We start from the raw sequence: 27,643 nt of genomic DNA on the forward strand, positions 1-27,643 counted from the left end.
AGGCGGGCCCGTGGGCGGGGCGAGATGAGGCTGGCCAGGGGGCGGGGCGAGCCCGGGGGGAGGGGCGAGGCGGGCCAGGGGGCGGGGTGCGTCCAAGGGAGGGGCGGAGCGAGGCAGGCCCGGGGCCTGGCGGAGCGCGGAGGGGCGGGCCCTGGCCGGGCGGTCCCGGGCGGATCCCGGGAAGGCGGAAGGCTTCGGCAGACCTGCGCCGCCGAGGCTGAGCTATCCCTCCTCGCTGCGGCCGCCCCAGTGCCCGCGCCCGTGGCGCTATGGAGGCGGCGCTGCTGGGGCTGTGTAACTGGAGCACGCTGGGCGTGTGCGCCGCGCTGAAGCTGCCGCAGATCTCCGCTGTGCTAGCGGCGCGCAGCGCGCGGGGCCTCAGCCTTCCGAGTTTACTTCTGGAGCTGGCAGGGTAAGGCCCGGGGCGGCCGGGGCTGCCTCCTTCCCCCTCGCGGCTGCTGCCTGCTGGGAGCCCGGGAGAGCCTCGGCTCGAAGTAGGGCGGGGATGAATCCTTGCGCGCCGGCGTCGCAGCTGGGCGGCCGAGGATGAACTAGGGCGCCTAGGGGCTCGGGGTGCTCTTCCCACGGCCACCCGCCACGCGCGTACATTGTTTCTCACCAAGCCCCGCGTGGCACGAATTGACTGCGCACGCCCATTTTACAGATGAGAAAACAGACCCAGCGGAGGCAGCCCTTGGTGCGCTAGTGACAAAACCTGCTGGCCCTGAGCAAGGCCATTTGCACCTCGAGGCTGTCATATTCATTGTCCCTAAACTCACCACGCACCGTCAACGTCTTTCTCGGGCCTCGGTTTCCTTACCTGTGAAATAAGGGGTTGAACTACGAATGGATGAATCTCTTCCCTTCTCCCGGTGGTTGGTGGGGAATCTTTCCTGCTTATTTAATGAGATTCCTTGGGAGAGGGTCTTAAGACAATTGCATTTCTTGTAGAAAGAAGTTTCCTTAGTCATCTCTAAAGAAGTTGGAGAGTCTCTGCAGTTGGGAAGGGGTGACGGAGAGGTCATTAAGTCCTTGATTCTGAGGCAGCTTCAATGCTTTCCTATTCAAAGTATTCATCATGCCAGAGCACCAAACTTTTGGGGTATCATTTTTGAGCCCCAACAATAGGAAAACACATACCTCAAGCTAGTGGTCTCGCCCCTTCCCCCTGGCCAGGCCAGGCCCTCCACCTTGCTCCCCTCCATCACCCAGTGGGGTCTGAAGGCTGGTCCTCCACACAAGCCTTCCTGGTCGGGGGCGGTGGGGGGTGCGGGATACAGGATGGGAAGAAGCCAAGGGATGCGGGGGAGAAAGAGGAGACCTCAGATGTGGGAGGGTGAGGGGTCCCACTCAGGCTCTGGACCCCGTGCCGGCCCTATGGAGCCCGGCCCTGGGCACAGTCATCCAATGGGGGGCTTTGAGGGGAAATTTTTGGGAAAGGCTTGCAGTGGGAGGGACTGTGACCTCTTCCAGGCTTGTGAGTGACTCTACCCTGCGGGGTGGGGAGGGGGTGTCCCAGGCTGGATGGCAGGGTTGAGAGGCACCCAGGGGAGGTGGGCAGCATGCGTTTCAGGTTGGTGCCACCACCAGGCTGGGAGCAGAGAGGCTGGAGCGATGAGGTTGTGGCAAAGGACACAGGCTGGAAGTGGCTGCAGTGACCGTTCAGGTGGGAGAGGGGACAAGGGCATGAAAGCCAGGAGTGGGATTTGGCCTCGGCCCCTTGCTAGGTCCCTGAGCTGGGGAAGCTGAAGCTGGACTCATGAAGGAAAAGAAGCCAGGCTGTCTGTAGAGTCTATAGATTCCCTCCTGCCACCAGCCCCTAGGCCTGCATTTCCACCACCTTTGCACCATTGCTTGAAAAACGCAAACCCTCAGAGATACGCAGGTGAGGGCTCATATTAGATCTGCCAGCTGTCACCTCTCCCAGCTCACCTTAGTGAAAGCTAGACCTCTGACAGTGGAAGGATCTTCCTGGGCATGGGAGCTCAAGGGTTCGGTGGGGCAGCGGCTTGCTGCCATCCCTGCTGGCCTGTCTAAGGGTCTTGCAGTTGATCACGTGCAGGTAAAGGGGGCTCTGTCAGGCTGGTGCACCAGCTCTGCAGCCTCCAAGCCAGGGTCAGGGCCAGGCACACAGACTTCTGTAAATGGGCTTGGCTGTGTCAGGGTCCATCCCCCTGGCCCTCCCATCTCCCTGCCTGCCTCCCTCATGCCCTTCCCAGCCTTACCTGGGAGGCCCGCCTGGGGCTGGCCATGCTTGCCAGCTGGGCCCCGGGCCCCTGACCAGATCAGGCAGCAGCCAGAGTTAGAGCAGAAGGAACCCCAGGGCTGTCGCCGTCAGCCGCCTGGAGAGCACGGGCCCTCTTTGGGTCTCCATTTGAGCAAACTAAGAGCCTGGTTTTGAGAGCATGGAGTCAATTGGAGTATGAAGTGTGTCTTAATAATGCCAGAAAAGCCTTTTTAGTGTGGCTTGGTGTGACCGGCAGGAGCCTCCGCCCAGGGACCTGCCTCTGCCACCCAGGGGCATTCCTTGTAGCTGGAGCCTTCCCCCTCCCAAGTTCCCAACCTTGCTGCTTCTCCTGCCTCCAGGGCTCTGCTGGGCTCTGCCTCCCTGCTTTCTGCAGCCAGGAGCTCCCTGGAGCACAAGATTCATCCAACCTGCCCTGCCTGCAGCCTTCCATGGACTGTGGCCCTCCCCCGGTGGAGCCGTAGGCTGTAGAGCCTTGGCCTCTGGGTAGGATGCCTTTGGAGTCCACCCCTTGCTCCAGGTCACTTGTCCCCCAGCCTGGGTGGGGGTATGTTTTGTTTAACCCTCTAGCAGGTGTTGAGGGAGAAAACTCCATGGCTGCATGGAGCAGATGGGAATGGAAACAAATGGGGCTGCGTCAGATGCCCGGCCGGCATGATTTTATTATGATAAGCACTATAGCGATTACTTATTAAAAGAAACTAAAGGGCCAGGCATGGTGGCTCACGCCTTTAATCCCAGCACTTTGGGAGGCCCGGGCGGGCGGATCACGAGGTCGGGAGATCAAGACCATCCTGGCTAACACGGTGAAACCCTGTCTCTACTAAAAATACAAAAAATTAGCCGGGTGTGGTGGCGGGTGCCTGTAGTCCCAGCTACTCGGGAGGCTGAGGCAGGAGAATGGCGTGAACCCGGGAGGCGGAGCTTGCAGTGAGCTGAGATTGTGTCACTGCACTCCAGCCTGGGTGACAGAGCGAGACTCTGCCTCAAAAAAAAAAAAAAAAAAAAAAGCCAGGTGTAGTGGCACACACCTGTAGTCTCAGCTACTTGGGAGGTTGAGCAGGAGAACCGCTGGAACCCGGGAGGTGGAGGTTGCAGTGACTGAGATCGTGCCACTGCACTCCAGCCTGGGCGACAGAGCAAGACTCCATCTCACAAAAAAGAAACATTAAAAACTAAAGGAAAGACGCTGCCCCCACCCCACCTCCCCAGGCTGCAGGGACGGGGGCAGTTTGAATCCCAGGAAAAGCAGGGAGTAGACGACAAAACCTGCAGGGGCAGCGACGGCTGCGTCCAGATCAGCCTTCGGAAATCCAGGCTCTTCATCTTGTATGTTCTTGATGTCCATGGGCCTCCGTTTCCCCAAGTGGTCTGTAAGATGTGGAGGCCAGCATGGATGAGCCCTGGAGGTGAGAACGGGCTCTGACATCCCCAGGTTCTCAGGCCTGGCCTGCAGACTGGGGCTGCATCCCAGGGGTCAGCACACAGTTAGTTCAATGGTGAAGACCCCCATAGCTTTTGTTCTTCAGCACTCAGTGGCTGGCTGTGGCCCCACAGAGGGGCTGGGGTGCAGCCTCCCCCTCTGCCAGCCCCCCTGGGCTCAATCTCACAGGAGAACACAGGGGGCTGCTCAGGAGGCTGGCAGAAGGAGAGTCCCTGCGGCAGAGCAGGGCTGGGCAGGGGCACCGTTTGTCTCTGAAGCTGGGAGGTGGCCCAGCTGCAAAGCACCCGGAGGGCCTGCAGGCAACTGGGGGTGGGGACCCTACTGTGCATGGTGGGGGCCTCCACTCGGGGACCAGGCCTGGGGGAGGCCCTTGTCCTCAGGGCGACACTGTGACCTCCTGCGACTCCACCCCCAGCTAAATTGTGCAGTGTCAGAAACAGGCCAGGGAGGCACAGCCTGTTTGTGAATCGGGGTTTTCCAGGATTCTTGCCCAGCTTAGGAGATTGGAGACCCTGGGGGACCCCTCCTGTGCACTGAAGTCCCATGGTTCCAGCTCCCCTTTCTTCCTGACCTGAGTGGTCTGAACACACAGGTGAGAGGGAGGGAGCCACAAAGCTGGGTGATGGGACAAACAGGTAGCCCCAGGAGACCACAGGGATTCCGGTCCTGAAGGGAGATGCTGGGTGTGAAGTGGAGGCAGGAAGCTCTGCCTTTTCTTCTGAGAAGGTGGGACCCTGGGGTCTTCACAGCATCCTCACAGCTGGAATCTTCTTAGGGAAACTGAGGGTGGTTCTTCACGCTTTTCCCCCACTGTCCTCTGAACCGGGCAGCTCTTCTGGAAGGCAACTAGACCATCCAGGTGCTGTTCTAACTCTTAAAACATGGCCACAGACCCCCCCGATCCAGGGATGGCTGCGGCTCCTTGGATCCTTGCGCCCCTGCAGCTTCTCAGAGTGGAGGGCAGATGTGTGCAGCAGCTGAGGGGCAGCTGCCGGGGTCACTGAGAGCCCAAAGTGGTAGGCAGGCGAGCAAGCATGGGCCCAGAAGGCCCAGTCTCATATTCTTGCTCAGGGATTTGCCTTCTGTAAAAATCCTTTGTGAGCGACCATCTCAAGGCACTCTATAGAGATCGTGGGTATTGCACTGTGGCCCGGTGCCCAGTAAGTTCTGGATGCTCCAAAAATTGTACAGATGATTCAACTGAATTCCATCTATTTTGTTCTAAACCTTCCTCTTTGACACTGGCGTGTCCACACCACCACTGCAAGGATTCGGCAAACTGACCTCAGTGTTCTGGGTGCCTGCCAGGCCCCGACAGCTGCGTTTTGGGGCAGCCGTGTGGACATGTGCCCTTCTCTCTCCAGATTCCTGGTGTTTCTCCGGTACCAGTGTTACTATGGGTATCCGCCACTGACCTACCTGGAGTACCCCATCCTCATCGCACAAGGTAACAGCCCCTTCCCTGTCCGGCAGGCTGCCACGGCTCTCCCCTTCCTCCCTCACTCGGAGCCTTTCCCTTTCAGATGTCATCCTTCTGCTCTGTATCTTTCATTTTAACGGGAACGTGAAGCAGGCCACTCCTCACATCGCTGCGTATCCTTTCCGAATCGGAGCCAGAAGTGGGAATGGGGGTGTTATTTGCGAATAGTATGCATTGTGAAGCAGGCTCCTTTACCAGATGTGTATTTTTTTGGTTAAACTAAAAAAAAAAAATCCCAAATGCAAATGTGTCCACGTACACTAGAGATGCCCTCAGTACAGCCCCTGCTGCTCCTCCGAGACCAGCATGCCCTGGGCGGTGCCAGCAGGCCGAGTGGAAGGCAGATCGGTAGCGTCCACCCCTGCTAAGAGCGGCATCGTCCAACTGCATTAGTTCATCTGAGACACTTCTTCCTGCCCTGATAATGTCCTCCAAGGATTGGAAGCAATAATAATGAGAGTATCCGGTGCCTCTCAAGACGTTAGCGTAGAGGCTGAACCTTGAGGTCTGAGTGGCAGTTGGTGGCCCGGAGGCTTGCAGTGGAAGCCTGGTCAGCTCACAGATGTGTCCCTGCTCAGTGGCACTTCCTGTGAATGAGGGTGAGGCTTCATTTCAGTTCTCTTTGTAAAGACTCACTAGTTGAACGTCACACTCCTTAACAAGCCAGGAGAGTGTTTTGTTTGTTTTTTGTTTTTTTTATTTTGAGACGGTCTCGCTCTGTGGCCCAGGCTGGGTTGCAGTGGTGGGATCAAAGCTCACTGCAGCCTTGACCTCCTTGATCAAGTGATCCTCCCGCCTCAGCCTCCCGAGTAGCTTGGACTATTGAAGCATGCCAGCACACCCAGTTAATTTTTAAATTTTTTGTAGATACGGGGTCTCACTATGTTGCCCAAGCTACAAGATGTTTTAACCTTTTTTTTTTAAGAGACACAGTCTCACTGTGTCACCCAGGCTGGAGTGCAGTGGCTGGATTATAGCTCACTGCAGCCTTGAACTTCTGGGGCCAAGGAATCCTCCCGCTTCAGCCTCCTGAATAGCTGGAACTACAGGTGTATGCTACTATGCCCAGCTAATTAAAAAAAATTTTTTTTAGAGATTGGGTCCTTGTATGTTACCCAGACTAGTCTTGAACTCCCAGACTCAAGCGATCTTTCCACCTTGGCTTTCCAAAGTGCTGGGATTACAGGCATGAGCCACCACTTCTGGCCCAAGAAAGTGTTTTGAATGGCACTAGCTGTCAGCCTGTCCTGCCACATCTGTGAAATGGCCTGAACTGTTTCTTCCCATGCCCTCTTCAGAGTGGAGGAAGGAGGGCAGAGCCAGGCCTGTGGCCCAAGTGACCTAAGCGCAGGCCATGAGAATGTGGGTGTGGAGTGGTGGGAAACAGCTGGCCTGGAGCCAGACGGGACAGGTCCCTGCCACCACAGGGGTGGCTTCAGCGTATGCCATAAACTGCACATCCCCCATCTGTGACATGGGATCATAATGCCTATGTTTTAGGGTTGTTGTAAGAGCTAGGAGTATCAGAAACACAGTCAAGCAGAGTAAATGACAGGGCCGTTGTGGTGGTTTTACTAGAAGCGAGGCTCTGCAGCCTATGTCTATGGAGGGAGCTGGGTTTTGGCTGAGTCCCGACCCTCTGCTGTTTCCCCGAGTGGTAAGCTCTGCTGCCTCAGTTTCTCTCTGCAGAAAGAGGGATTGCACAGCTGTACTGCACCTCAGCACTTCACGGTCAGTCCCAGCTGGTTAAAGGTTTTGATAAACAGTACTTTGAAGATGAAAGGAGTTATATAATTTACTTTTGAAATAAAATGCAACAGCTTTGTGCAGATGGTGAGGCTGCAGATTAGAAAATTTGGGTGCTGGTGGCACTGGGAGATACCACATAGCTGGATGCTGATGGCGAGTCTGTAGTATCAGCAAGATGCTTATAGTCTCCCATTGGTTATGGCTTACGGAGAGCAAAAGAATAGGGTTGCCATATTAATGAATACTTTTATTTTTATTTTTATTTTTATTTTATTTTTGAGACGGAGTCACGCTCTGTCGCCCAGGCTGGAGTACAGTGGCACCATGTCAGCTCACTGCAAGCTCTGCCTCCCGGGTTCATGCCATTCTCCTGCCTCAGCCTCCCGAGTAGCTGGGACTACAGGTGCCCACCACCACGCCCGGCTAATTTTTTGTATTTTTAGTAGAGACGGGGTTTTACCGTGTTAGGCAGGATGGTTTCGATCTCCTGACCTCGTGATCCACCCGCCGCAGCCTCCCAAAGTGCTGGGATTACAGGCACGAGCCACCGCGCCCGGCCTAATGAATACTTTTAAATATTGCTTGGGATATACTTCTACTGAAAATTATTGGCCAGGTGCAGTGGCTCATGCCTATAATCCCAGTGTGTTGGGTGGTCGAAGTGGGAGGATCATTTGAGGCCAGGAGTTTGAGACTAGCCTGGGCAACATAGTGGGATTTCCTAGCGCTCCAAAAAAAGAAGAGAAAAAATGAGCCACGCATGGTGTCTCATACCTGTCATCCCAGCTACTTGGGAAAAGTTACTTGTTTTCGACCTGAAATTCAAATTTAACTGGGTGTCCTGTACTTTTATTTGTGAAATCTGGCAACCCTACAAATAAATCATCTGTAGGATCTCAGGAGCTCCTACTATTGGTCAAATTTTATAAAATGTATATTCAGAATACACAGAATGAGGTGGGGTAGAACAGAATTGGTTGGGGGAGGAGTCACAAAAATTAGATTTAAAAATTGAGTTAGTGTTTTAAAAACAGGATTCTATCCAGCCAGCTTTGAGCTACCTTCTGGTGTTGATCAGGCTGTGAGTATTTAATTCCACTGACTTTTAGCACAGGGCGTTGTCTGTTTCAGTATCTTCATTTAATTAATGTTGGAAATTATAGTAACAGCAGTCTTGAGTCAGTGCTACGTGCTTGTAGGCATTTTACAGATAAGCAAATCAAGGTGGAAAGATGGAAAGTGACTTGCCCAAGGGCACTCCAGAGACTCTTGGCCGTCCCCTTCCAGCCCTGGCCGCTGTCTCCTGGGTGCTTGTTCAGCTCCCTAGCTGGCCTCTATTCCTGTGGTGTCACCGAGCTCGGTGCACATGCCTGACTCCCGGCATTGCCTACCCCAGCTGTATCATTTTTACAGTGGAGTTAGTGGGAAAGGTGGAAGTCAGTAAACAGAAGTTCACATCACAGCAATTTTGCAGAACATTCCTGCTTTATAATGTTGGACTTCTCCTTGAAGTGCTTAGCTTTTGACCATAAATCAGAGATGTCTGCCTGGTCTAGAATTCAGTGGGCAGTGAAAACCACTAGGAATGTTCTCAATCCTGGGGAGCAGTCCATGAGTGTGGGTGTCTTTGTATTTCTCTTCTGTAACCTGCTTTCGTTCTTTTGAACTCCGAGCAGGTGTTCACTTGCGACCCTTTTGGTCCCTTCCAAATCCGGCAGGTTCTGGTAGCATGTCCTCCTCTCCCACCTACCTGGCTTCCGCGTGCCGCTCTCTGTGGTCTTGGTTTGCATGTGTGAGATGGGAGGGAGGTGCAGATGTGGGTGACCCACTGCTGTGTCCCTTAGCGCTTGGTAAGATTGGTGTCTTCTTGGTTCGTCCTTTCCCTGCAGAAGTGGATCATAGACCTGACCATGGTAAGTATTGTGCTTGAAAAGAAAGTAGGAGGAATAAGCTACCCTGGAGAGAACTTGATATTATATATATTTATATCTATATATATATATATAGATATATATATATATATTTTTTTGAGATGGAGTTTCATTCTTGTTGCCCAGGCTGGAGTACAATGGCGCAATCTTGGCTCACCACAGCCTCCACCTCCTGGGTTTAAGGGATTCTCCTGCCTCAACCTCTCGAGTAGCTGGGATTACAGGCATGTGCCACCACACCCCGCTAATTTTTGTATTTTTAGTAGGGACAGGGTTTCGCCGTGTTGGCCAGGCTGGTCTCGAATTCCTGACCTCAGGTGATCCACACGCCTCGGCTTTCCAAAGTGCTGGGATTACAGGTGTGAGCCACGGCGCCTGGCCACTAGCAGTTTTAGAAGGAAGAATTGAGGATCAGCTAACTAGCTTCTTCTTAGGTTCATAATGGCATGTTGGCCTTGTCCTGGAGAAGGGCTGACTTTTTTTCATACTTGGCTCAGGGCCGAAAATTTCCAAGGGCTTCTGAGGGTGGTTCAGGGTGTGTTTGACCACAGACCTCTCCAAGGTGACAGAAGTGAACGTTTCTACCCAACAAGAAAAGGAGGAGGAGAACTAACCGGTGGTCACAGGGCACTGCCTGCCACACCCAGAATCATGAATTTCTTTCCCCTTTCCCCCAACATCTTGTCTGGAAAGTAGACTAGATTCTCTGTTACATTTCTGTTACATTTCAACCCTGTGACTTCGGAGAGCAAATAAGTAGGGTTGCCATATTAACAAGGAATACTTTTTCAGTACATGTATGTTCAAAATACTGCATGGGGCCAGATGCAGTGGCTCACGCCTATAATCTCAGCACCTTGGGAGGCCGAGGCAGGCGGATTACCTGAGGTCAGGAGTTGGAGGCCAGCCTGGCCAACAGGCGAAACTCTGTTCTCTGCTAAAAGAAAATACAAAAATTAGCCAGGCATGGTGGTGGGCGCCTGTAATCCCAGCTACTTGGGAGACTGAGTCAGGAGAATCGCTTCAACCCTGGAGGCGGAGCTTGCAGTGAGCCAAGATCACGCCACTGCACTCCAGCCTGGGTGACAGAGCGAGACTCCATCTCAAAACACAAACAAACAAAATATTGCATGGGACATACTTGTACTAAAACATGATTTGTTGTTGTTCTGAAATTTAAATTTAACAAGATGTCCTGTATTTTTATTTGCCAAATCTCACAACCCTGTAAATGAGCCATCTCTATGTTCTCAGTAGCTCTTACTACTGATGAGTTGGGGATGGTTCTAGTTTGGGGTTGATTAGCCCCCATAGAGCAGCTGTGAGCCTTCACCCCTGAGGAAACATCCTTCTAGCAATGTTGAGATACAGGCTTGTCAAGAATGGCAGGATGTGGTGGCTCATGCCTGTAATCCCAGAGCTTTGGGAGGCCAAGCTGTGCGGATCTTCAGCAGTTCGAGACCAGCCTGGCCAAAATGGTGAAACCCCGTCTCTACTAAAAATACAAAAATTAGCTGGGTGTGGTGGTGCATGCCTGTAATTCCAGCTACTCGGGAGGCTGAGGCAGGAGAATCGCTTGAACCCAGGAGGTGAAGGTTGCAGTGAGCCAAGATCAAGCCATTGCACTCCAGCCTGGGCAACAGAGCGAGACTCCATTTCAAAAACAAAACAAAAGAATCAAGTTCAGGGGTCAAGGGCAACAACAGCTTTTAGGTGTTTCTTCTGTGCCCTTAGCAGTAGTCATCTATTCTAACCATACATTGATGATATGACATTTCATGGAATATAATTTTGATTCTTTCCTTTATCATGCGAGGGCTGAACACCAGGCTCCGTGCTGTGTCTGCCCATAGCCCTCCTTCGCTGACTCAATGAGTGTTCCTCACGCACCTGCTCTGAGGTACCAGGGTCCGGGGCACAAGGTGGCCCAGATCTGAGGGTCGTGGAGCCCCAGTGCAGGAGAACGAGCAGGGCCTTCAGAGCTCACACATGGTAGCAAAACCCCAGAATCCTGGAGAGGAGCGGGTGCTGCTTGAATCAATGGAAAACCTCCATTGTGGAATGTTCCATTTTTTGGCTTTCAAATGCAGGTACCCGAGATGGTTCCCCCAGAAGTCCTAAACTGTGCTTTCATGGTTAAATTGCTAATTCATATACTCATGGTTTATTCACAAGAAAATGATTAAAGTACTTAAAAATGATCTGCAAGGCCAGGCGCGGTGGCTCACGCTGTAATCCCAGCACCCTAGGAGGCCGAGGCAGGCGGATCACAAGGTCAGGAGATTGAGACCATCCTGGCTAACACGGTGAAACCTCGTCTTTACTAAAAGTATATTAAAAAAAATTAGCCGGGTGTGGTGGCAGGTGCCTGTAGTCCCAGCTACTCAGGAGGCCGAGGCAGGAGGATGGCGTGAACCCGGAAGGCAGAGGTTGCAGTGAGCTGAGATTGCACCACTGCACTCCAGCCTGGGTGACAGAGCAAAACTCTGTCTGAAAAAAAAAAAAAAAAAGGATCTCCATAACAGCTAAGCATCCCTTCTCCTTTCTAATCCTGTTCCTAGATTAGACTCTGTTTTATGGAAAAACTTCATAGTCTCCAACTGAATTGATGTGATAAGACATTCCAGGGCTTGGTTAGGGCCCAAACCAACACTACTTCAGGACTGTAAAGATGGCTTTGCTCCTGAAAGATGAATCTGGTAGAATATCTAGCAGGCAAGCTTGTGTTTAACACGAGTGTGTTGTAATGTGGTCTGGGACCCTGATGTGTGTGAACAAAGCCAGCTTCCCCAGCTCTTCCCATCCCGCACCGACTCCTCGCCTCCCCGCCGAGCCTGTGTTCTGGCTGGTTCTCTGATGCGAGCCCTCCCCTGCAGTCCTCCCTCCTCTGCTCTGTCCAGGTCTCCTGATTGCACAAGAGCCCCTCTCCTCGCAGGTCTTCCTGCCTGGGGTCAGCCATCCTCCGAGCATCTGCACCCAGCGCTCAGGGTGACTTTAGTCCTGCCACAGGGCTGACCACAGGTTCTTGGTCAACTCCTCTGCCCAAGAGCACTGCCTGCAGTTCCCTTCTCCATAATTCCTATTTTTTTTCTTTTGAGACAGAGTCTGACCCTGTTGTTCAGGCTAGAGTGCAGTGGTGTGATCTCGGCTCACTGCAACCTCTGCCTTCTGGGTTCAAATGATTCTTGTGCCTGAGCCTCCTGAGTAGCTGGGACCACAGGCACGTGCCACCGTGCCTGGCTAATTTTTGTATTTTTTGTAGAGATGGGGTTTCACCATGTTGGTCAGGCTGGTCTCAAACTCCTGGCCTCAAGTGATCCTCCTGCCTTGGCCTCCCGAAGTGCTGGGATTACAGGCTTGAGCCACTGCACCCGGCCTCCCTTCTCCATAATTCTTCCTTGTCCAAGTGACCCCTTCTCTCCTCCCAAGTCATCCTGGGTGCACCTTTATCATCACATTTGCCAGACTGCATTATTATTAAGGATTTATTCCCTCAGCAAGGATTTGTTGAGTGCCGGCCAGGTGCCAGCACTGTCACAGGTCCTGGGGACGCAGCAGGAAACAGACCGAGTGTTCCCCATGAGCTTTCCTTCTCCAGGGGAGACAGAAGGTAAACAAGCTGCTCTTGTCAAGGCCAGCAGCTTTCATTCGCGCCTGAGCCTGTGGCCAGTTCTCATTCCTCTTCTTCATTCATATCTTGGTAGCTTTTGATGCCATCGATCAGGACTCCTTGAATCACTGCCCACCGGGCTTCCAGGACGCCTTGCTCCCCAGTGTCCCTTCCCCTTGATCCTTTCTGTGTCCTTGCTGATTCCTCCTCAGCTCTCTGACTTCAGTATTCCCAGGGTTCCAGCACACACCGCACAGCCAACCACTGGCTACCCTTGCCTGATGACTCAGCCTCTCCAACCTCGCAGTCCAGAACTGGGTTTCTGATCTCCCACCCTGCCCCTCTCCCACCTTCATCTTAATGTGTCTCAATTAATGGCAACTCCGTTCTTCCACTGCAAAGGCCAGAAACACTGGAGATTGGAATCACCCTGGATTTTTTTTTTTTTTTTTGAGACAGAGTCTTGCTCTGTCACCAGGCTGGAATGCAGTAGCACAATCTTGGCTCACTGCAACCTCCACCTCCCGGGTTCAAGTGATTCTCCTGCCTCAGCCTCCCGAGTAGCTGGGACTACAGGCGTGTGCCACCATGCCCAGCTAATTTTTGTACTTTTAGTAGAGATGGGGTTTCACCATGTTGGCCAGGATGGTCTCGATCTCTTGACCTTGTGATCTGCCTGCCTCGGCCTCCCAAAGTAGTGGGATTACGGCATGAGCCACTGTGCCTGGCCAGATTTTTCTTTTTCTCACATCCCATTACCACTCCCTCAGCAAATCCTATCGGCTTTGCTTTTGAAATATATCCGGAACCTGAACACTTCTCACCTCGTCTGTTTCTACTGCCCTTGTACAAACCCAGGTGACTGCACTAGCCTAGCTGGTCTCCCGGGTGTCACCTTGTCTCCCTTCGGTCTACACTCAACCCAGAGCCTGGAGTTTCAGCTGCTGAAGAGACTGATGCTGGCAGGGCTGGTGGTGGTCAGCGTCGAGGATGCTGTGCAGAGCAGCAGGCTGATTTGTGAGGATCTCTTACCTCACTGTATAGCAGAGGCCTGAGCGTACCACCACACAGACTATCAGAATAGCCAGAAATTCAGGGCTGAGGCGCCGCGGCTTGCTGCTGGAGTTTATGTTTGTCGGTTCAGAGCAGCATAGTTTTCCCCAAGCTCTAAAACACAGTATCTCAGTACTTTTTTTTTTTTTTTTTTTTTGAGACAGAGTTGCACTCTGTTGCCAGGGCTGGAGTGCAGTGATGTGATCTCAGCTCACTGCAACTTCCGCCTCCCAGGTTCAAGTGATTCTCCTGCCTCAGCCTTCCTAGTAGCTGGGATTACAGGCCCCTGCCACTACACCCAGCTAATTTTTTTGTATTTTTAGTAGAGATGGGGTTTCACCATGTTGGCCAGGCTGGTCTCAAACTCCTGACCTTGTGATTTTGTCCACCTCGGCCTCCCAAAGTGCTGGGATTACAGGCCTGAGCCACCACGCCTGGCCCCTCAGTACTTATTTCTTATTGGAGGTATAGATAGATGAACCTCTGTGGCCAAGCATTGATTCTTTCTCATTCCCAACTTCAAACTAGCTCTGGCCATTAGTTACCCACTGCACGGTGGAATCTGTGAGTTATAAATAAATGTCTTAGGCTGGGTGCGGTGGCTCACACCTGTAATCCCAACATTTTGGGAGGTCGAAGCAGGCAGATCACCTGAGGTCAGGAATTGAGACCAGCCTGGCCAACATGGCAAAACCCCATCTCTACTAAAAATACAAACATTAGCCAGGCGTGGTGGCATGTACCTGTACTCCCAGCTACTTGAGAGGCTGAGGCAGGAGAACTGCTTGAACCTGGGAGGTGGAGGTTGCAGTGAGCCAAGATTGTGCCACTGCACTCCAGCCTGGGCAACAGAGTAAGACTCTGTCTTAACTAACTAACTAAATAAATAAATAAATGTCTCACTATTGCGTTCTTTTTCACCAAACTTAGGTTTCAGCTTTGTACAAATCCATTATTATTTTGACACTCCAGCCTGGGCGACAGAGTGAGACTGTCATAAATTAAATAAATAAATGTCTCACTATTGCATTATTTTTCACTAAACTTAGGTTTCAACTTTGTACAATTCCGTTTTTATTTTGACCTGAAAATTTGGCTTCAAAAATGCTTTGAGTATCTGATGCTCTTTTGCTTTTTTTTTTTTTTGAGATGAGAGTCTCACTCTGTCGCTCAGGCTGGAGTGCAGTGGCACGATCTCGACTCACTGCAAGCTTCACCTCCCGGGTTCATGCCATTCTCCTGCCTCAGCCTCCCGAGTAGCTGGGACTACAGGCGCCCGCCACCACGCCCAGCTAATTTTTTGTATTTTTAGTAGAGACGGGGTTTCACCGTGTTAGCCAGGATGGTCTCGATCTCCTGACCTCGTGATCTGCCCGCCTCGGCCTCCCAAAGTGCTGGAATTACAGGTGTGAGCCACTGCACCCGGCCTCTTGTGCTTTTTTAACACATCGACTCGTGACTTTCTTGCATTTTGTCTGCAAACAGAATCTATGTACTTTCATCAGCGCGGCCAGTAAGCTTGCACAGCTCCAGTGCCTGTGGAAGACGAGAGACTCAGGAACTGTGAGTGCGCTGACTTGGAGCCTCTCATCCTATACCTGTGCAAGTAAGAACCGGACTCATATGGTGGGGAGGCCTTTGGTAGCACCAAGTGTCTGCCTAGTAGGGTGTTAAGTCAGTGTCGAAGTAACATGGTCCCTGGCGCTTTACTACTTTACAAATAGCTACTCAGCCAGAACCTAAGTGTATCCATGTTTACAAAGATGATTTAATGCAAACTGCTCTCCATTTTCTGTAAGATCTAAGTTGCCAAGAAAAAAAAAGTGAAAGCCTATTTTTCTCCAAAAATCTGGCCTGATATTAATTAGTTCTGTCTTCTTTGAAAGGATAAAGAGGTTGATTATATTGAATGTACTAATTTATCTTAAAAATTTGAATATAACAGGTTTTAAAAGATGAAAATCATACAGTGGCTTTTGAGAATGAATAAAATGTGTAGCGGTGGAGATTTTCGGCAGCCACATTGTTTGGTCCCAACTTTAGAATTTTCATTGTTCATCTGGATTCTTACAAAAACTACCTAAAATACATATATGGTATATGTGGGTAGAAACATTTTTATAATTCAGAGCTATCACATTAGTTGCATTTACTAGTTTTAGATATTTTAAGTAGACTTCATCACGGTTCTTCCGCATCTTAAAGGGCCAGTGTCTCCATCCATGGTTGCTGCCCTTTATATTCAACAAGTTACTTGTCTTAATTATGTCTTAAAATCAAGACTTTCTTTCTTTTTTCCTTTGACAGGGTCTCGCTCTCTCTCACAGGCTGGAGTGCGGTGATGTGATCTTCGCTCACTGCAGGTTTCCAAGTAGCTGGGAGTACGGGCACACACCTGGCTAATTTTTAATTATTGTTATTATTATTTTGAGACAGAGTCTTGCTCTGTCGCCCATGCTGGAGTGCAGTGGTGCAATCTCGGCTCACTGCAACCTCTGCCTCCAAGGTTCAAGCGATTCTCCTACCTCAGCCTCCCGAGTAGCTGGGAGTACAGGCGCACGCCACCATGCCTGGCTAATTTTTGTATTTTTAGTAGAGATGGGTTTTCACCATGTTGGCCAGGCTGGTTTTGAACTCCTGACCTCAAGTGATCCACCCGCCTTGGCCTCCCAAAGTGCTAGGATTACAGGCGTGAGCCACTTGTGCCCAGCCAATTTTTTGTAGAGAGGGGTCTCACTATGTTGCCAAGGCTGGTCTCAAACTACTGGGCTCAAGTGTTCATCTCACCTCAGCCTCCCAAAGTATTGGGATTACAGGTGTGAGCCACTGCACCTGGTCCTGTATGTTTTCTTTGGAGAAATGTCTGTTCAGATCGTTTGCCCATTTTTTAATTGGGTCATTTGAGTTTCTTACATATTCTGGTCATTAACCCTTGTCAGATGTGTGGTTATTAACAGCCTTTTAAAAAGTTAGTTTGAGGGTCCTTTGTTGGCCGCCTTCCTAACTGAAGTCTTCTGTCTACTTATATGATTGAATTCTTTTATTTAAATGATGATTTAATCAACAACTATTTATGTGGTGTCTGGGTGTAAAGCCTTGGTTTATCAAATGTGTCAACAAAACATTTTATAGGATTTGGCCTCTGCCCTTCAGGGGCTTGCAGTTTAGTTGGAAGACAGACCAAAAAACTACGATGTCAGTATGTGCTAAATGCAGAATGTGTTAGCAGAGAGAAGTTTTGACAGGCTGGTTTTGGGCTGGGAAAGGCATGCCTTGAGCTGCAGGCAGTGGTCTTCTCTAACTCCCAAGTCATGCCGCTCCCTGCTCTCGTGTATTGGTTTAAACTGTTACTCCAATTTCCTAAATGTTTACTAAATAAAGGGCTATGGCACCCAAATAAACTAAACAAAATAGTTCTAGTTAGACCCTTGGAAAAATCTTCCCCTTTCCTGGGCCTCAGTCTGTTTATCTATAAAATGCAAGGATAGAAATCAGTGATTCGAAAACATTTATCGTTTGTTTGTTTTTTGAGACAGTTTCACTCTTTCGCTTAGGCTGGAGTGCAGTGGCGCGATCTCAGCTCACTGCAACCTCAGCCTTCTGGTTTCAAGCAATTCTCCTGCCACAGCCTCCCAAATAGCTGGGATTATTACAGGCGCCCGCCACCACACTCAGCTAATTTTTGTATTTTTAGTAGAGACGGGGTTTCACCATGTTGGTCAGGCTGATCTTGAACTTCTGACCTCATGATCCACCCGCCTCAGCCTCCCGAAGTGCTGGGATTACAGCCATGAGCCACCGTGCCTGGCCAAAACATTGTTTTTAATTAGTGGGAGCCTTTCTTTAAATAAAACTGCCCAGATGCTCAATTTGTAAATGAGAATTTGTAAGTGAGAGTTGCTTTTGGAGGGTCGGGGGTTGCAGGTTAGCACAGAGACAGTGGAAGGGAGCTCAGTCTCTCCGGTCTTCCGCAGGCAGTGCTCGAGTACCTTCTAGGTACCTTCCCTCACGAGCAGTTTCAAAACCATTGGGGTAGGATGCATGGCTTTTTTTTTTTTTTTTTTTTTGAGACGGAGTCTGGCTCTGTCACCCACGCTGGAGTGCACTGGTGCAATCTCAGCTCACTGCAACCTTTGCCTCCCAGGTTCAAGCGATTATCCTGCCTCAGCCTCCTGAGTAGCTGGGATTATAGGCACCTGCCACTACACCTGGCTAATTTTTGTATTTTCAGTGGAGACAGGGTTTTGCCATGTTGGCCAGGCTGGTCTCGAACTCCTGACCTCAGGTGATCCGGCATGGCTAGTTTTTATGTAATTATGAAATACAGCACTATTTGGTTTTCTGTACTACCAAACTCTATCAAGAATAGTTAATATATATTGGTAAAAAAAAGAATAAAAATAATTTAAAAATAATGGTTAATATATATTGGGATATTAAAAGGGAAAGACATTATTAGCTAAGCCCCAAAATGTCTGAGAGGCAAGTTACTTATTGCTGCAAGTTTTCTTTTACAGCAAGAATAATCACAACCTTAATGACCACCAATGATTTTACAAGTAAGCAAAATATCTTCTTACTTCCTTTTTGAGTTTTGTGCTATTTGTGTCTCCTTCATTTGTAAACTGTCTTAGGGTTTAATGGATGGACTTGGCTCTATTGGATTACAGATTTAGAAGACGGCAACAATGGTATTCCTAGTCTTATGGGTCGCCATTTTTATTATTAAGCCTCTCCTTCTTATAGTACAGGGGATAGAATATGCACAAGACAATAGATTCTTATCTCCATGGAACTTCCACTTAAGCAGTGGAATTGGACATGAGGTAATCACACAATTCCCTGTTGAATTCTAATGGGATATGGTTTGGAAGAGTAGGGCAGGATGAGCATCTAAGGAGAACCTGGCCTAGTTTGCAGGAGTTGGGCAGATTAATTTGAAGAAGAGCGATCATAGGGATGAGTAGAGGTTTCGCCAGAGGAAAGGGTGTGGGCAGAGGCCAGACTCTTAACAAGGAGCAGCATTGTGAAGATCATGAGCAAAGGACAAAGGGCTAGAGTGTGGAGAGCAGGGGAACAGTGACAAGCGGGTGAGTTTCAGGAGAGGAAGGACACGAGGCTGGCAGTGGCCCAAGTATCCAGGGCCTACAAGAACTGCCTACAAACAGTAGGAAGGCTCTGGAGGCTTTGAAGCAGGGAAGTGGTGTCACCAATAGACTATGTTTTTGTTGTTTCTTTAAAAGAAAAAGCTGTCATGGAGGAGGAAATACTATAGTTAACCACAAAAGAATTTAGTAATTTCTTAGGCTGTTTTCAACTCCCAAATCAAGCATATATTATACATCTTTGGAAAATGATTAGAACAGATGGTGTCACCTGTGAAGATCAGAAAATGTCCCCAGCATGTAGACCTTTTAAATGAGCTAATTATGATTTGAGAAATAGTGCTTCAGAACAGAGATATGTTTGCTAGTCTCCTCCTGGAGGTTATACCTTTGCTCAAATACTTTTTGTCAGCTCTGATGGTAGGACTAAAATTGTTCGGGTCAAAGCATAAACTTTGATCAAGTGGGAAATGGGAAGGAAGACAGGCTTGGGTCTTTCCACAGGACTTGAATTCTCAGCATGGAAAGGAGAGTCAAACCACAAGTAAACAACAAAACCTATACATTAGAAATTAAAAGATCAAGATTGTTCTAATTGTGATTTACTTCTTATCTATGACAGCTGTTCTTGAAAGTGATCAGTATATCCAGGAGTAACTTTTTTTGTTGTTGTTTTGTTTTGAGATGGATTCTCACTCTGTCGCCCAGGCTGGAGTGCAGTGGTGTGATCTCGGCTCACTGCAATCTCTGCCTCCTGGGTTCAAGCAATTCTCCTGCCTCAGCCTCCAGAGTAGCTGAGATTACAGGCATGCGCTACTATGCCCAACTAATTTTTGTATTTTTAGTAGAGATGGGGTTTCACCATGTTGGCCAGGCTGGTCTCAAACTCCTGACCTCAGGTGATCCGCCCACCTCAGCCTCCCAAAGTGCTGGGATTACAGGCATGTGCCACCGTGCCCGGCCTGAGAATAACTTTTTAAAAACAGTTCAGCTAAAATCTTACATGTGTTTTACAAACACAAAGATAGGGTCTTAAATCTCATTAAACCTATTTATCAGCAGTGTATCTGTACCTTAAAGTAGAAGTTAAGTCACTGTTAAAGTTTTATATATATTTATTTATTTATTTATTTTTCCACAAAGAGACAGATTTTCATGGTTACTTGAATATAAAATATGCCTTGTCATGTGGGCCAGTTTTTCAGGATGATCTTAACAGAATATGTTAAACCACCCTTGCTTAACATGGAATGTTCTGAGACAGCAGCACCCTCAGGACTTCAGATGAGTAAAGGGATTTTTAAAAGTTATAACCCTTCTTAGGCCGGGCACAGTGGCTCACGCCTGTAATCCCAGCACTTTGGGAGGCCGAGGTGGGCAGATCACTTGAGGTCAGGAGTTTGAGACCAGCCTGGCCAACATGGTGAAACCCTGTCTCTACTAAAAATACAAAAAATAGCCAGGCGTGGTGGTGGGCGCCTGTCATCCCAGGTACCTGGGGGGCTGAGGCAGGAGAATCACTTGAACCCAGAAGGTGGAGGTTGCAGTGAGCCAAGACAGGCCACTGAACCCCAGCCTGGGTGACAGGGCAAGACTGTCCCCCCCCCCCCAAAAAAAAAGTTATAACCCTTCTTAGCCAGAGCCACATTACTATCAATTGAGCACTTAAGGTGATAAATTATTATTTATGAAGTTGGGCCAAGGGGCCGAAAATTGTCATTATGATAGGAAGAAGATCATTTCCCCAGAAATACCTGGAACCAAAATTGTTCATTTCGGAGGTTGGGGGTGAAGCTTTATTTAGGCTTATACTTTGAGCAGGAGGTGATTTTGCTCTATATTGTGAAGACGGTTTTTAATACACTTTTTTTTTTTTTTTCCAGTTCTTCTACGTTTTGTGATCATGCTGGCTTTAAATATATGGGTAACAGTGACAGTACTTCGCTACCAGAAGACCACTATAAAGGCTGAATGATGGAGATACATTATTCCTTCACACAGTGGATTTTGAGTAACTGAACCAAAGGAAAACGAAGCTCTTTGCTAAATTAAGGTCTTATATAAATTTAGTAAATCAGTTAATAATCTTTGAAGCCAAAGGCTTTTTTAGACTTGAAAGAGCCACTTAAATACTTGTTTAAAAATACCAATTTCCCTCCTCCTTCCTCACTTCTTCATTAGGTTATGGTAGTGCTCAGACATCTGCAGTGTTGAGAAGGCCAGTGACTGTTGGAAGTCATCCAGGAAGCCCATTTTGACCCTTACTCATAAGTTCTCTATGAAGAACTACATCGATTTGTTGGCTTTCAGAATCTTTTAGGAAATAAATCCTCTCCATGACAAAAATGAACATGGAGTGGCATTTTGTTCCAAGTCAGAGGTGGGCACCTATAATAAATGACTAGGGTTCACTTTCTGGGACTGATGTTTAATTGTAACATAGATGCACCAGGGTGGCCTTGTTGGATATAATACAGCATTACACCTGCATGTGCTCTAGCAAGGATACCAAGGCAAGCATACATGTAACTGGCTTGAGTTTGTACCAAAACAGTCCTTCAACTTTGCACTGTGCCTTAAGTAATTACTAACAAAAGGTACTAGGATTAGCTGCAATCTCTACTTTCGATGAGGAAATCCCAGTAAGCTTGCTGATTCAAGTACAATGCTGCCATTTTTTAAAGGGCCACAACTATAGAATTACCACTGTTGGAATTTGGTACAAAATATGTTTTGTCTATTGAAAACATACACGGTAAAGGGTGTTGTTAGGTAGGTTCTGTCCAGTTCTTAGGGATTTTTTTCACATTATAGTATTTTTACCCTGAACATGATGTTAAGATTATTATATACTGTATTTTCTTCTAAATTAACCCTAATGTTTAAAAACTCACTTTCCCCCTTTAATTGAAGGCATTGTTTTGTTATATGCAGTAATGATGTTTACCAGAGATTGTTTCCTATGCAAAATAAATTTTCATATTTTGAATTCTGCTGAGTCTTAAAACTGTCAATCATTAATATGACTATTTTATGTAAGGTATAGTTTTTAAATAAACTGGTTAATCCTTTTAGAACTACTGCTTGGGACGAACAGGAAGAGAAACATGGTATCTAAAAACAACAAAAAACTATTCATTCTGTAGTTAAAATTACAGATGTCATATTTTTAAACATGCAAGTTAATCTTTTTTCATTTGCGGTTATAATCTGACCATTAGCATCAATACAAATTACATGATTTTTAGTCCAACAAATGTTTTATTTAGATAACATTAGTACTTTATCATCATTGCTTAAAGCAACAACTCCTTTAAGAGCATACTTTACTTAGGTGACAAGGTCTCTGTTTTTCCCCCTTTGTAAGGCAACAAGCACTGGAGCCATTTCAGACACTCTACATACCTCGTATTTAATCTGGCAGTGATCCTGTAAAGTAGACACAGTCTCCATTTTACAGATGAAGACACTGAGGCTCAGAGTGAATAACCTGCCCAAGATCACGTAGCAAATAAGTGCCCCAGAAAAGGTTCCACTATTGATTGATTGCCAGAGAAACACTGTCCAGAAAATCACCCATCAATCAATCAGCACACTATTTCCTGACAAAACAGACTTCCTGCCTCTTTTCCCTATCCTCACCAATTCAAATGAGTTTGTTCTATTTGTGTGCGTCTTAAAACACCCAAATCAAATCAGAGACAGGCTTCTGGTTGAAATTTGGTATTTCTCCATGAATTAAATCATAGGGCAGAAGAATCACAAGTCTACAGCCTTAGTTGTAAGACTTATTTACTATCCTCATCCCACTGTTTATACCCATCTTATAGAGAAAGCAAATGTTTTGGGTAAACTTTAGAAGGTTGCCATATTCCAGGACTATTTCACAGGAGAAGTATGAAAATGCTTATGTCTCCATTTATTTTATTATTTTTTTAATAGAAAAGCAGGCATAAAATACAATTACATTACTACAAAGATGCAACAAAATTTTAAAAAAGAAAAAGGGGTGCAATTTTTGTTCAGAGGGGACAGCTGATCAAATATTTATGATTTTCTAAACCATGCAGTTCATTACTTATTACAATTCCAAACAAAACTCATTATTATGGGGATGGGAGTCAGGGAGAGGCCCCCCAAGCATGATATCCAGCGCTGTCACACAGTGCTTATGTTCAAAGTGCTTACAAATGGTGTCTTCACAGCATAGGGAAGCTGAAGCCTTATTCCAGGGAAGGAGAGGTGAGTCAGTAGCAGTGTCAATGCAGACTGAGAAACTCAGCAGTGATTTGCTCAAATCAGATTTTAGACACGATTTAAAGCATGTTTCAGTAAGGTTAATATAGTGCCCGAGTTTCTCTACTTTACCACCAGAATCCTAGAAGTGAATAACAGCAGCAGCATAACTTCTTAAAACTGTGGTGTGGCAACCTAGAGTATTTCTGTTTAAGATCTATAGATAAATGGATGCAAAATAGATACTTTAGAGCTGGATTCATGTAACTCTAACAGGTTAGTTTTAAAAGCACTAACCTTTATTTTGGCTTTACTGGTATGCTTATCCATTAGTTAGCTAGAACATTTTAAAACTTTCATATAGATTTTTAAAACTTGTTTCTAGAGAGCATGGTTTTTTAAAATTAATACTTTAAAAACATTCACTGTACATTAATTTCAACAGTAATATCGGCACCAGTTTTCCTTTCACTTCTGTCTTGTTATTCCCACAAAACAAAAGTAAAAAATCCAATAAGAAAATCCCAATATTCATGATTTCTTAGTTCTCCATAGGAGGTATTTATGGTTCTAGGAGAAATCAGGTGTGAAGGAACAAGCAAATTTTAGTCTTATAAATATTTATCTTGGAAGCTTTAGGGCCTCAAGAAAAAAGAGAAACGAGCACAAAATCAGGTTGTTTTATATTTAATAAGTGTTGGAAAGAAAACACATTGATAGGTGCATGCACTCATGTATGTACATGAAAGCGGCAATGCGGTAAAAAGCCAATTCTTACCCAAGGTCAGAATTTTTTATTAAGCGCATTTTCATTAGTTGGACAAACAACCTTATAAACCCTTATGTCAAACCACATAATGTGAAGAATCTCCATGGGAGAGGTTTTTTTTTCACCCTTCAGAATTATCTTTTTCCCTTAAGACCTTCATATGAATCTTCCTTGTACAGTCGGTCACACCATGATTCCCCATATTCTCTAATATATACAGCATTCCAAATTTAAACTTTTGCCTTTTTTACTCAAATATTTCAGTTACTCATATGTAAACTTGAAATTATTTCACCTTAATAAAGTTTATTAAAAATATATATATATATATACTCTCCAATTCAGAATAGGATAGAACCTCCCATAATGTAACAAAATCTTTATATAAAATATTAATTCAGTCTCCTTTTAACAACTCTAATGAATGGAAATATTTATTCTATATAAATTTATATATTTTTCATTTTTTAATCTTACTTAAAAAAGAGCTGTCCCCCAAAACCAGAGCTGCAGAACATACCTGCAAAGGAAACGGCATGCACATCTAGTCTGAGCACAGACAGCATAGCAGAGTGCAGACTGGAGAACATAAGAATAACAAAATCAGTTTCAGTCTATCAGTAGGCCAGTGGCTACTCTTCAGTTTCCACAATAGTATCTATTATGGGGATCTAACTCTTTAAACATCTCTAACTGACATCAGAGGGAATCAATGAAAAATGTCTATTTCCTTCATTGAAATATTAGATGACTTTTTTTTTTTGAGACGGAGTCTTGTTCAGCCGCCCAGGCTGGAGTGCAGTGGCGCAATCTTCGCTCACTGCAACCACTGTCTCCTGGGTTCAAGCGATTCTCCTGTCTCAGCCTCCCAAGTAGCTGGGATTACAGGCCACTGCCATCATGCCCGGCTAACTTTTGTATATTGGTAGAGACGGAGTTTCACCATGTTGGGCAGGCTGGTCTTGAACTCCTCACCTCAGGTGATCCGCTCGTCTTGGCCTCCCAAAGTGCTAGGATTACAGGCGTAAGCCACCATGCCCAGCCAGATGATGTATTTAAATATCATACCAAACTGTGTGTATTTATATAAAAAGAGACTGTTAAAAGACTTCATAATTTAAAAACAAACAAAAAAAAAAAACAAAAAAAACTTTACGCTTACCATTGCTGCATACTGTTGCAGTACAAAACACACACTTATCTGGGATCGTGAGAATATAACAAGAATGGTCCTGCGTAAACTGTAACTTTGACAGCATTTAAAAAATAAAAATCAAATTAAGTGCCTTTGAGGCCACTTCTTCCCAGTTACCAGTTTTCTTAACCCAGTACTAAAATACTGCCACACACAGCTGCATGTCTGAGGATCATATTTAAATATTTAAAATGCATCTATAGTCTGTCTTAGTTTTCTTTATATTTGGGAAAAATTTTGAATCTTAAGTGTGAAAATGTAATCACAAATGTCTTTACCAGGAATAAAAACACCTAGGGTAGCCAGCAAATTTAAAGCAAAGAAAATATTTTGTAGTCACAGACTAATACTGAGGTCTGTAAAAAGGGTTGAATGAATAATAGACAGACATCAAGGATGTATTAGTTCCAACACCATCCATTATTGTTTCTATAACCAATAATACTTTAAAAACATTTGTTAATCAAAATAGGCTGACATTGATATAACTATTTATGTGTAAAAATAGTGCACGATTTATCTTCCACAAAGCTAGTTTACATCCTAAGAGCTGGTAAACACTTTTTTTGTTTTTTAATACAGACAGGGCTGAGACTTCGAAAAAAATTAAATTAAGGCATTCAAAATGGGTAAAGTTGCCTATCATGAAGCATTAGGAAACTGATATAATTAACTTTAAACTTCTTGTTACAGTAACTGCTTAAACATGAACATGCAACTTCCATCAGGTACACAGGAATGAGTGATATAAACTCCAACATTATGGCTTTATACAAGTGCATAGTTGCAACTGCAGCAAGTAATGATATCTGATTAATGTGTATAAAAAATAAAGTGGGAAGTTTAAAAAACCTTCTTGCAGTATTAGAGTACTATATATATATATATATATGTGTGTGTGTTTATATATATATACACAGTATAATGGTCACTTCTTAAAGATGCAGTCAATATCACTGTAGTGGAATCCATTCCCAGATTCTTCTGGTAAGTGTGCTGGTGAAACCTCTCTGTTGAAGCTAGAAAAGATGTTTTCTTTAGCCTTTAACTCTTCTCAATCCTTGTGTGCATTGTAGTGTGAGCGACAGCTGAGAGAGCTTTATGGAAAAGTCTGGAAGAGTTGCATATATCCTTAGTCTATCAACCAATCATTGTTGGTTCAACCTGTTGCTTCAAAGGAGCCCAGATTTGTAATTTATATTACAGGGAAAAAGGGAACACATATATGTACGAGTGTATGTATCGGTCTCTCAGGAAAATATAGCTTTTTAATAAATTTTGGGCCATCATATTTCAGTCTTGTTTTCACTGGAAGAATACGATCACCTTGAATAATGACTGCTTTCATAGAAGGCAGTTAGCTGAAAAGAAAGGAAAAATAAAGTTAGTTGATACAGTGAAATAATTTAAGAGACTGTTGAATTCCTAGAAAAAGCATTCCATTCACATTATTAAACTATACAGTCTTCCAACTACTATATTTTTTAACACTAAAATCATGCATAAACATACTTACTGTATTACTTTTCCTACAGGTACATGCAATTATATTCTTTCCCAAAACAACTTGGGATTTTGGAATATTAGCTACATACATTACACACACATTTTAATATGGTTAACAAGCTATTAGGGTTAAACAATATACCACAGAATAACTTAGAAGATAAAGTTTGATTTGGGGTTTAACTGCCAGCTGCCTCATGTAGCTGAAAGGGAAATGGGCCTATTGATCAGGTTCTACTTGGCTGTTCAACCCCTAAGCCACATTTTATCTATAAGATAGGACCAACTACATTGTTGTAGTAAATATATACAAGCTACTCTATGAAATCTGATTATAAATAGATACCAGTACTACCTGATTTATGTTTTGCAACATGCTTAGACTAAAACACACATTATTTCTTTTAAATCCTTCTATGTAAAAGGTTTAAGTTGAGGCTCAACTTTCATTCAAATCTCCTTTAGCCACTATTAACCAAACTATTTTACATTTTCTAAAAGCACAATTCTCACAGCGTATCACTGACATTCTTCAGCAAGGGTAACATTAAATTCTCACAAAGCAAACATTTCACGGCACCACACACAAAAATGCCAAATCAGAAATAGCTATTTCACAGCACTTATTAGACTTATAAAGTTTTTATGCTTTCAATTCTTGCAAGGTGGAAATAAAAGGAGAGAGATGGAGGGAGAAAGGAATCCCATGCTATGTTCACAAACTAATATAGCTGTAGGAACTTGAAAACGTTGTAAATTTTACTTCTCTTCTGAATATGGCTTCTTTGGAATGAACAGAACGTATCAGAATTAGCTTCTTTTGTGATTTCTACATCTTGTCCCTAAGATAAATTCTAATTGTACTAAACATTTATAGCCAATAAAGAATCTGAACATAGCATTTCACTTTTACACTTAACATGTAAATTTCAGTTAGCAACTTTTCGAAAACTACTTTTAACTATATACTATTAAAAACAAGTTTCAAAAACAAAAAATAATGAAAGCCCAAGTGCAAACCACATGCACTACGCTGAAGTACTAAAATAACTGATTTTTCACTTTTTGATTTACCCCATTTATTTCTTCAGAAATCAAAAACATCGTCATCATCATCATCACCACCACCATCAACATCATCAAATGACCAATCCCAGTCTTTAAATGCCAAATCAAGCAATCTGCAATAGGAGGTTTGTAAATTTATACTCTAACACTCTTTAGAAACTGTAACTTAACGTTATGACTTAGAAATCATACTTTGAATGTGCTGTAAGCATTTTAATTTTCCCTTCATGGATAACAACAAGATTAAAAATT

At 45.8% G+C, this 27,643-nt stretch overlaps 2 protein-coding genes across 4 annotated transcripts in view; one reads left to right on the top strand and one right to left on the bottom strand.

Moving 5' to 3' along the window:
• The first annotated feature begins 136 nt into the window (after window positions 1-136).
• SLC66A3 (solute carrier family 66 member 3) lies at window positions 137-27,472 on the top strand. Of its 3 annotated transcripts, XR_004251234.2 has the most exons (8): window positions 137-412; window positions 5,054-5,136; window positions 5,213-5,282; window positions 8,774-8,831; window positions 14,998-15,118; window positions 18,030-18,071; window positions 20,501-20,670; window positions 27,415-27,472. XR_004251234.2 is itself a non-coding variant. In XM_032172221.2 (7 exons), the coding sequence occupies exons 1-7, from the start codon at window positions 270-272 to the stop codon at window positions 20,590-20,592; spliced, it is 609 nt and encodes a 202-aa protein (XP_032028112.1). In that variant the 5' UTR covers window positions 137-269; the 3' UTR covers window positions 20,593-21,609. The 3 variants fall into 3 exon arrangements, 2 of the variants coding, with proteins under 2 accessions (XP_032028112.1, XP_032028113.1); XM_032172221.2 differs by lacking the exon at window positions 27,415-27,472 and having other exon boundaries at window positions 20,501-21,609; XM_032172222.2 differs by lacking the exons at window positions 18,030-18,071; window positions 27,415-27,472 and having other exon boundaries at window positions 20,501-21,609.
• ROCK2 (Rho associated coiled-coil containing protein kinase 2) overlaps window positions 23,525-27,643 on the bottom strand; it is a 166,814-nt gene continuing 162,695 nt past the window's right edge. Inside the window, exon 33 of the mRNA XM_032172219.2 lies at window positions 23,525-26,178. Coding sequence (XP_032028110.1) covers window positions 26,175-26,178 — 4 coding nt within the window. The 3' untranslated portion in view covers window positions 23,525-26,174. The remainder of the gene's footprint in view (window positions 26,179-27,643) is intronic.

This window comes from Hylobates moloch, unplaced genomic scaffold (genome assembly GCF_009828535.3).
Source record: "Hylobates moloch isolate HMO894 unplaced genomic scaffold, HMol_V3 SCAFFOLD_13, whole genome shotgun sequence".
Taxonomy (NCBI): domain Eukaryota; kingdom Metazoa; phylum Chordata; class Mammalia; order Primates; family Hylobatidae; genus Hylobates; species Hylobates moloch.

What these genes read in the sequence shown, in the direction of transcription:
- SLC66A3 (XM_032172221.2), top strand. Translation starts at nt 270, where the DNA reads ATGGAGGCGGCGCTGCTGGGGCTGTGTAACTGGAGCACGCTGGGCGTG. An exon ending in GCCACTCCTCACATCGCTGC is followed by an intron (nt 5,283 to 8,773) that starts GTATCCTTTCCG and finishes GCGCTTGGTAAG; the next exon opens with ATTGGTGTCTTCTTGGTTCG. An exon ending in GGATCATAGACCTGACCATG is followed by an intron (nt 8,832 to 14,997) that starts GTAAGTATTGTG and finishes GTCTGCAAACAG; the next exon opens with AATCTATGTACTTTCATCAG.